Here is a 10,167-nt window from a genome sequence, read left to right as displayed (position 1 = left end):
CCCAAAGGGGGGACATTTCTCGTTCTAATGCTCAGTAGAATTGTAAATGGGCTGATCCAACAATGTCATGCTCATAACTGTGCTTGAACTACAACAGGGAACTGCTGCTTTTTCTTTCCTAATCCTTACTATCGTAATTTTTCCTCTACTTCTTTTGTATGTTTGTCACACTCTTGTGACCCGCTGTTTCCGGGGTGCCTTGAAAGTCGAAGCAGACTTTGTGCTGTTAAAGCTAGAGAGGTGAGCAGAGTAAGTCTGATTTCCTGTAAGGACTTCTTTGTTGACATCCACCCCTTGGCGCTCTTATGACCTTATGCAGTTGCGAGCGCCGTAAAACCTCTACTAAATAAAAAACATACAAATGATAGTTTATCCATCGAAGTCTGATGATAGACGATGACCAATGCATCTGCAGAGAATATTTCTTGAAGAGAAGTAGAAGAAATAAGGATTAAGATGACTAGTGGCTTCTGCTGTGGCTAAAGAGACCCAATTCTGAGAGAGGAATGTAACATTTTACTGTATTGTATTGATTGCGCCTTTTGCAGGCCGTGTCGAGGAAACGCACTCAGAGTGATGAGTACGCCGTTCTGCCCGACGGGAAGGAAGCTCACTGGGAGGTGGTGGAGAGGATTCTCTTCCTGTACGCAAAACTCAACCCCGGTCTGGGTTATGTTCAGGTCAGTGTCGCACCGAACTCCGACATATTCCTAAGTGCAAAGTAGAAAAGAGAGATGAGAGTGTGTTTGTGTGTGTGAAAAGTCTTGTGAAGCATTTTTATTTGTAATCATGTTTGAAATTGGTAACTTTTTCATTTCAAGCGAGATAAAAACTGTCTTTGCTATCACACAACTGTACAATCTCTGTGAAAGATTATTGAAAAAGGAATTGTGGCTGTTGTCAAAGAAGAAATTTACAATTCGAGTCATTCGTGGAAATGTCAGCGGTTTTCTAACCTAAGGTTTTCATCGAAGAGATGCGATCAAATATTGCCTTGTATAGACCGTTGGGGAGGGAAGGGGGGGGTGTCCATATATTATTTGAAATGGTTTTTTGCTTTCATTTTATTTATAAATCTTACAACCCGGTCTTTCAAACTAATGTGATTTTTTATTTAACGCCATTTCAATAAATGAATGAATTGTGTTATTTGTTTGCAGGGAATGAATGAGATCTTAGGCCCCATATACTACACCTTTGCCACAGATCCAGATCAGGGCTACAGAGGTAAGGGAGGTCGGAGAGGGGTTTTTTTTTAGGCAAGGGTTTTACAGTGCTCGCAACTGCATGAGCTCATATGAGCACACAGTACACATTAAACACTTTTCAATTGGTAGGAAATTTTGAGTTTTGCACGGGTGGTGGCCGAAGCCTGCTCTTTTCGATTTAGACCACCAAGGGATCTTTAATTTGTGCCATTTGTACTCAGGATCTCTGAGATTTTTCGCCCTTTCCAAGAAGGCTAGGTGTAGATCTTTCCTACCAGAAGATCAGTGGTGTGGCTGAAAGACAGCAGTAAAAAGGAGCAGATGAGTAGCAGTAAAAAGGCTGTAGAAAGAGTCTGGAGCCCAGAGGAGGGGGCAAAGGAGGTGAGGGGGTAGGGGCAGAAAGCGGAGACGAAAGCAGGCGACAGAACATTGCCAGAGAGCTGGAAAGGAACTGAAAGGAGACAATTTTAGAGACGTAAATTTTTCTGTCGCTACCCGGATTTGAACCTTGGACCTTTTTATGAGAGGCGGACACCTTAACCTCCAGGCCATGAGAGCCCCCATTAGGAGAGGCTAAAACAGCACCTGGACATGGATGGCTGGTGCCTCTATAAATAAATCATTGATGGTCTGGTCTAGGAGAGGGAAACCACAGAAAATATATTTTGTGTTTTTGCTAGCAAACGTTTAAAGAGTCTGTGATTTAACGAGTAGGGGACTCGCATCCTATTCATTTAACAACACCTAAAGATACACTGTTTTGAAACATTTTAAAACAGAGGCATAACTTAACTATTCTTACAGTCATGTCAATTCTGTCCGTCTAAAACTCAAAAAGGCGCCTGATCATGTTTGCGTTATTGTGCTTTTGGTGTCTCCAATGCGTTGCTCTCTCAGCTTTTGGAGAGTTTCTGTGTCTCGAAAGTGTTTGGGTTTTTTTAACTTCTAGGAAGTTTTTGAAGATCTTACTGTCCCTTGATAGGAAGGCTATTGTTTTTGTCGCCCAACGTCTTTGGACAGCCAGAATTTCCCTCAAGGAATTATAAAACTTTACTTGACAGACTTGCATGTTTTGGGTTTGCTTTTTCAGTAGTCCTACTTGCATTTTGGGTTGTTTTTATATTTTTTTCTCTCTTTTCTTTCAGAATCTGCGGAGGCGGACTCCTTCTTTTGCTTCACGTGTCTCATGGGAGAAATCCGAGACTTCTTCATAAAGACCCTGGACGACGCTCCTTGTGGCATTGGTGAGGGGAGCTCTGTCAGTGTAATAGTATGTACACTTTCCCAACCGCGAGCCGAAGCCTCGCTGGACCGAGAGCCGCGAAATATGACTGGGGTGGCTCTCTATCTATTCCAATCCAGTAATGAAATTCTCGGCCGATCCACGTTTTCAAAATAATGGAATAGACTTCCTGTGAGCAGAAAATATAGCGCGGAGAGACAATTTTTTGTCATGTCAGCGCCGTTTCTGTCCCCTTTGAAAATAAGGTATAAATGAGACAAAAAGCGCTCCCCTGACTTCAGTATATGTCTCGTATTTTCACTTCTATATTAGGTACACATACATAACTTTCAGCATTTTTTCGCATTACTTGAGGCAACCTACTTGGGGAGTTTGAATGATGCTGTTGTTGTACTTTTTTAGTTATGACCTTTCAAAGCTGGAAAATTGTTGATTTCATATGACACCTTCGATATTGCATAATCACTTTTCGAAACCCCAAACTAATATAATTGGAATAAATCTTCAATATTGTATCACCGTCTGATAGATAATTTTTTAACCTTCAGTTTGATGGGCCATGTGATATGGTTTGTGTGTGTTTAGTTGGATGTTTTGACATTTTCCTTTGGCGGGGTAGGGGGGTAAAAATAGGTCTGGGAAAAGCCTTGGACCGGTGGTAGATTTTGGCTTGGTAGGAAAAGAGTGAATAATAGTTGGTCAGACCATGTCTGACGGGTTGGGTGGTTGGCAAGCACTTTGGTGTGCTTTGTTCCTCCTTTCTTATTAAAAGTTTATTCTCCTTATCTCTCCATGTCACTCTCTTGTGAAACCTTTAATCTTCGGCACTTATATGAACTACTCTTTGTGTTTCAAGTGCCATGAATCTTTTACTCAAACTAAAACTACTGCTATCAAACATCTATCGTCCTGATCTCTCTCCTTCATTTTTGTGTTTCTTACTTTCTTCTAACACCTCTAATCTTCGGCACTTATATGGCGTATTATTTATGTTTCAAGTGCTGTAAATCTTTTACTCAAACTACTCAAAACTAAAACTACTACTCTGACTTGACAGGGAGCAAAATGAACCAGCTCATGGCCATGGTGCAAAAGTACGACCGCCCGTTGTGGCAACGGCTGGAAGACCAGGAGCTGAGACCCCAGTTTTTTGCCTTCCGGTGGATCACACTGCTGCTCTCTCAGGAATTTCAGTTGCCCGGTGAGTGCAGTGGTGGGAGGGTTAGACCGTACATTGTTGCAAGCAGAAGATGCAAGTTCAATTCCTGTGTTGGGAAGTTATTTTATGGAGTATCTTTTGTCTGTCTGTAGGGATGTTGGGTCCCATTCGGCACCAGTTGGCGCTGACAGGCAGAGCTTTGTTTCTGTAAAGAGCGGGGATACCAGATCTCAGGTTTTTTCAGGGTAAAAAAAAAAAAAAATCATTTGGCATCCCTGAAGATAAGGCCATTGACATAAGGTCGTTCTTCTCAAGACAGATAAAATATTACTGGAATTGGTGAAACAAAGTCGCCATACCCTTGCAAGGGAAAGGGGGGGGGTAAGAGAGATGTTTTTGTGTGCTCATTGAAAAACTTTACAGGGTTTGTTTTAGGTGAGATGTGATGCTCCGCTCATTTTCAGGTTTATTTTCAAAAATCATTTGTGAGGCAGCGTGGTGGAATCAGGCTCTCGTCAAAATAATCAAAGTGAAGAAACTTTCATTTTTCCGCAAGTTTGTGAATTTTGATCAAAATTTATTTTGGGGGCTGAACACCTTTCATGCCCATTAAAGAACTCATTTCTGTGTGGATTTTTCTGAAAAACGTTGATTAAAGGAACAAAAATTGTAAATTTTCAGTTACCACGGACTCATAAGCTAAAGAAATAACTAATCTTTTTCGGCCATTTTCTCACTAATTTTACCTCTGAGAAAAGGTGACCCCCACCTCCGTCTTTCGCAAATATCTCGACTTGTATTCAAGATAAATGGATATTTTTTTCACCCAAATAAAGACAAGTGAACAAGCTTTAAGATGACTCCAATAACTCTACATGCCCAAAAATTGACGAGAGCCTGATTCCACCACGCTGCCTCAAATTTGGCATCCCTGAAAGAGAAGCCCGTCGACACGTTCCAGGTCATTTAGTGGCGGGAAAAAGTCAGACAGACTGACAGAAAGAATAGAGGGAAAGAAAAGATGTAGGACCTACCAGTGACACCCTCCAACCATCCGCCCGACAGAGCTGAAGTAGTCCACTGCCTAAATTATCCAAACTGCTTTAATGAAACAGAAAAGTGGGGAAGACATGGAATAACATCAAGAGGCTAGCCCAGGATAGAGAAAGGTGGAAGGTGTTTGTCCGTGGCCTATACCCTGGTGCAGGGTGAGAAAGGCTATGATGATGATTAATGAAGACGCAAAATATTTACAATCATTAGAGGAATCCTCCATGAATCTGCTTCTGCCTCTCAGAAGGGTAAGCAGAATGTGAATGTTTCTCATTTTCCTCTCAGCTTTTGTCAGGGGAGCCAAATTCTCTGTTTTCAAAAGAACCAATAGTGGCATGTTCTGGTACTGAACGAAAACTGATACCAAGACAAAAAAGAAGGTTCTTCTATAACCACGGTGAACTATAATGTTAGATACAGAATGTTCATGTTTTCAGTAGCAAGTCCATTGATGCTATTCTGAAAGAGCACTTTTGTGTGTGTGTGTGTGTGTTGTATGCAGACCTGCCAATTAAAAAAAAATTTTTTTATTATTAATTTATTTTTGCCTATGGAAGAACCCCAATTGGATTTGCATAAAATCCTGTTATTGTTGTGGGTTTTTTTTTCTTGAATTCTATTTCCATCGGTTGTATGCGACTTATTGTAAATGATTTGAAAATATGTGAGGCAGCGTGGTGGAATCAGGCTCTCGGCAAAATAATCAAAGTGAAGAAATTTGCATTTTTCTGTTGGTTTTGTGAATATTTATCAATTTTTTGTTTTTTTGGCTCAACACCTTTCATGCCCATTAGAGAACTCATTTCTGTGTGGATTTGTTAGAAGATTAAAGGCACAAAAAATGTAAATTTTCAGTTGCCACGGACTCTTAAGCTAAGGAAACAACTAATCTTTGGCGGCCATTTTCTCACAAATTTTACCTCTGAAAACAGGTGACCCCCACCTCCTTCTTTCGCAAATATCTTGACTTGTATTCAAGATAAATAGATATTTTTTCATCCAAATAAACACAAGTGAACAAACTTAAAGATGATTCCAATAACTCTACTTGCCCAAAAATTGACGAGAGCCTGATTCCACCACGCTGCCTCACATATACATGTTTATTTATGTGCATTTGCAGTTATACATGATTGTTTGCTATTATCGGTCTGTGTTAATCTGGATCTACCGGGGTTCTGGAGACTCCAATTATTTTCCCCAAAGTCCAATTTTTTGGGAGAATTTTGAGGAAAATTCTCACTTTTGGTCGTGGAGGAGGGAGCTGAGTTGGCAGGTCTGTGTGTGGTTTTTGTGCCTGTTTTAGAAGAAAATCTTGTACGTTCACGTCGCAGCTTTTGTTCAATTTGGCCGAGTCCAGTATTTGAACCTGTGGCATGTTAGGTTTCTGTGTGGTTCATGTTAGGTTTCTGTGTGGTTCATGTTAGGTTTCTGTGTGGTTCATTTTAGGTTTCTGTGTGGTTCATGTTAGGTTTCTGTGTGGTTGTATGTATGAACGGCAGGAAAGCAAATTGAGAAACTGTTGTTGTAGATGAAAAAATCAGTTGCAAAGAACCAACAACAGTGTACTACCGCTAAGGTACAGCAAGGAGCGCAGAAGAGGAAGGAGAAGAAGACAGGAGAAGAAGACAGGTGAAGAAGGAGAAGACAGAAGAAGGAGAAGAAGACAGGAGGAGAAGAAGGAGAAGAAGACAGAAGAAGGAGAAGAAGACAGAAGAAGGAGAAGAAGACAGAAGAAGAAGAGAGAAGAAGACAGAAGAAGAAGAAGAAGAAGGAGAAGAAGACTTGGCAAACTTACAAACCTGAAAATGAACAGGGGTAACAATTCATTCATATCATCGTTCAAATCATCTTTCATATCATCATCAGTATGAGCTGTTCAGTCAGTGTTAGATGTGCGAGAATAACATTATTTTGTATGTCCATCCTCCGACTATTTGTTTGTGTATGCGTCTGTGAATATATATGTATTTGAGTGTGTTGAATAATAATAAATGACATTTATATAGCTCTCATCCCCGATTAAAGTAGACAGGCTCTGAGCGCTTTACAATACAGTACAATGTACAACAGTAATATAAAACGTTGTGTTCTGACTAAAAGAAAACTACTCCAAATATTCATCTTATTTCAAAACAGAAACGACTTTAGCTGACATTTGAATGAATCAAAAGATTTGTTGATGTGTATGTCTGTGGGTGTGTTAATGTGTTTGTGTTTAAATGCTGCAGCAAATTTCTCTTTTGTGGAAAACCGTTAAAATGTTATTTTTTTCTTTCCTGAATGCTCAGAGGTGCTGAGGATATGGGACTCCCTATTTGCGGACAAGGACAGATTCGACTTCCTTATTTACGTCTGCTGTGCAATGCTCGTGTAAGTGTTCAGTCTTGTCAAGTTTTATCATGGGTGGTTGGCGAGTGCTCTTATGTGGATTGTTCCTTCTTTCCTACCTGTATTACCTGTCCTGGGCAACAACGTCATTGCACACCGGACAGGTCCATAAGTGCTCAGTTCCCCCCAGCACCAAAGCCCACAAGGTATCCATACTTCTTTTCTGTCAAATATCTATTGTCCTTAGCTCTCCCCCTGCTTTCCTGTGTATGTTACTTTCTAGTAACGCCTCAAATTTTCTACACTTACATGACCTATTTGTGTTGCAAGTGCTGTAAAACTCTCACAAAAACAAAACAAGTGTTCTCTATTATGCATGGGTGTGTATATTTTTTTAATAATTGGAGCAAAAATGTTTGGGTATTTTTTCTGGAAAGAGCATAACTCACAGTAGTTGGAAAGGGCTTGGAATATGCTGTAGAGCATGGATATGCACTCTATAAATGCTGTTTTGTCATATTAGTATTTCTATTATAATTATTATTATCTTCTTGTAACAAAATGAAGGCAGTGGGTGGTTGGCGGGTGCTCAGGTTGTGGTTTGCTCCTTCTTTGAAAGTTCTTTCCTATCAAACAAACATCTATCGTCCTTATCTCCCCTTCTTCTTTTTTTATGTTTGTTACTCTCTTGTAACACCTCTAGTCTTCTGGCTCTCATATGACCTAATGCAGTTGTGAGCGCCTTAAAACCTCTACTAAAAGTAAAAACTAAACTATCTCCCCTTCTTCTTTTTTTATGTTTGTTACTCTCTTGTAACACCTCTAATCTTCTGGCTCTCGTATGACTTTATGCAGATGCGAGCGCCGTAATACCTCTACTAAAACTAAAAGTAAAGGCAATAGAGCCGACTGAAGGAATAAAGACGTCGTACGTCAGCATCCGTTTCTGGCTGGACTGTTTGGCCAATACATGTGATGATGGACTCTTTTAATAATAATAATAGATAGCATTTGTATAGCGCATATCCCCGCTCAACAGCAGGCTCTATGCGCTTTACACTCTATTATTACCCCAGCAGACCATAGAACACTCCGAAACATTCTCAGCTTCCCGGGAAGCATACAGTGCCAGCAGCTGAGTAAGCGCTCAAACACTAACAAACTGACAAGATCTTTCTCTGTCTATAGCCGGGTACCCATTTCCACATGGGTGAAGTGAGGAAAATTCGTGTAAAGTGCCTTTCCCAAGGACACAACGTCGGGCCCCTGACGGGATTCGAACCCACGACCTTACGGTTGCGAGTCCGAGAACTGTAAACCCTGAAACCCGGTACAAAAGTTTTCAGTTTTCGTTTGTCTGTTATAACAGACGCACACTCTTATGTGAGAAGTTATGTGTTAGGTTTAAGCCTGCTCTACTTTGGCGTTGACCAGATGGCAAGGACATGTATTTACCTGAGGGAGGCACTGCGCTGCCAAGAGTGAAATGCTCGCAGCTAAAGGGATTTGAAAACAACAACATGTGTTAGGTTTGATTTATTTTGTTTGCTTTTTTTTGTTTATTTATTATTGATGTGTGTGTGTTTACAAAACGTTTATTTGCTGACCCAGATTTGTCAAGCTTGAAGGGCTTGGCTGTGCTGTAAGAGATAGCAGCTGTTTTCCCTCGATAACTGTCTCTGCGTGTTGAAAGGGGCGCTGTTAGACCTGCACAATTGCCAGTTGTTTGTCAAAGACTTCTTTCCTATCAAACATCTATCGTCCTTACTCCCATTCTTCTTTTTTATGTTTGTTACTTTCTTGTACCACCTCTAATCTTCTGACCCTCATATGACCTTATGCAGTTGTGAGCGCTGTTAAACCTCTACCAAAACTAAAACTAAGAGAAATAAAATTATCCTCCTCCCGTCTTTTTTCAGTTCTATTCGACACGAACTGCTGCGTGGAGACTTCCCTAACAACATGAAACTTGTTCAGGTGTGTTGGTTTTGTAGCTTTGTTTGCGGGTGGTTGGCGGGTGCTTTGGTGTGGTTTGCTCCTTCTTTCCTATCAAACATCTATCGTCCTGATCTCTCCTCCTTCTGTTTTATGTTTGTTACTCTCTTGTAACACCTCTAGTCTTTGGCTTCTCATTTAAGCATGGTAGAATTGTAAATGGGCTGACTCATGTCACGCTCATAACTGTGCCTGATCTACAACAGGGAACTGCTGCTTTTTCTTTCCTAATCCTTACTATTGTCATTTTTCCTCTACTTCTTTTGTATGTTTGTCACTCTCTTGTGACCTGCTATTTCCGGGGTGCCCTGATAGTCAAAGCAGACCTTGTGCTGTTTAAGCTAGAGAGGTGAGCAGAGTAAGTCTGATTCCCTGTAAAGACTTCTGTGTTGACACCCACCCTTTGGCGCTCATATGACCTTATGCAGTTGCGAGTGCCGTAAAACCTTCTACTATAATAATATAAACATCTATATTCCTGATCTCTCCTCCTTCTGTTTTATGTTTGTTACTCTCTTGTAACACCTCTAGTCTTTGGCTTCTCATTTAAGCATGGTAGAATTGTAAATGGGCTGACTCATGTCACGCTCATAACTGTGCCTGATCTACAACAGGGAACTGCTGCTTTTTCTTTCCTAATCCTTACTATTGTCATTTTTCCTCTACTTCTTTTGTATGTTTGTCACTCTCTTGTGACCTGCTATTTCCGGGGTGCCCTGATAGTCAAAGCAGACCTTGTGCTGTTTAAGCTAGAGAGGTGAGCAGAGTAAGTCTGATTCCCTGTAAAGACTTCTGTGTTGACACCCACCCTTTGGCGCTCATATGACCTTATGCAGTTGCGAGTGCCGTAAAACCTTCTACTATAATAATATAAACATCTATATTCCTGATCTCTCCTCCTTCTGTTTTATGTTTGTTACTCTCTTGTAACACCTCTAATCTTCTGGCGCTCATATGACCATATGCAGTTGCGAGCGCCGTAAAACCTCTACTAAAACTAAACTAAAAAAAGTAAAGTACTTCAGTGTTGGTGGAGGGCTCTCATGAGAGCTGAGAGAGAGAGGGAGGAGGTGGAAGAGAGGGATTGAAAGATCAGAGACAGGGAGGTCAAAGAGAGATTTTTTAAGAAATCAGAGAGAGGGAGGTTGAAGAGAATTCAAAATATCAGAAGGATGGGG

The 10,167-nt window shown here is 40.8% G+C and overlaps 1 protein-coding gene across 1 annotated transcript in view; it reads left to right on the top strand.

Moving 5' to 3' along the window:
• LOC101853398 (TBC1 domain family member 13) overlaps positions 1-10,167 on the top strand; it is a gene marked incomplete in the record, with an annotated part of 23,922 nt that overhangs the window by 11,756 nt on the left and 1,999 nt on the right. The window contains 6 exon segments of the mRNA XM_013085286.2: positions 549-680; positions 1,161-1,227; positions 2,354-2,452; positions 3,509-3,652; positions 6,955-7,036; positions 8,914-8,971. Of these exon segments, the coding sequence (XP_012940740.1) occupies positions 549-680; positions 1,161-1,227; positions 2,354-2,452; positions 3,509-3,652; positions 6,955-7,036; positions 8,914-8,971 (582 nt within the window).

This window comes from Aplysia californica, unplaced genomic scaffold (assembly GCF_000002075.1).
Source record: "Aplysia californica isolate F4 #8 unplaced genomic scaffold, AplCal3.0 scaffold00362, whole genome shotgun sequence".
NCBI lineage: Eukaryota > Metazoa > Mollusca > Gastropoda > Aplysiida > Aplysiidae > Aplysia > Aplysia californica.
The sequence above is the reverse complement of the archived record's forward strand: the minus strand, read 5'-3'. Positions and strand labels throughout refer to the sequence as shown.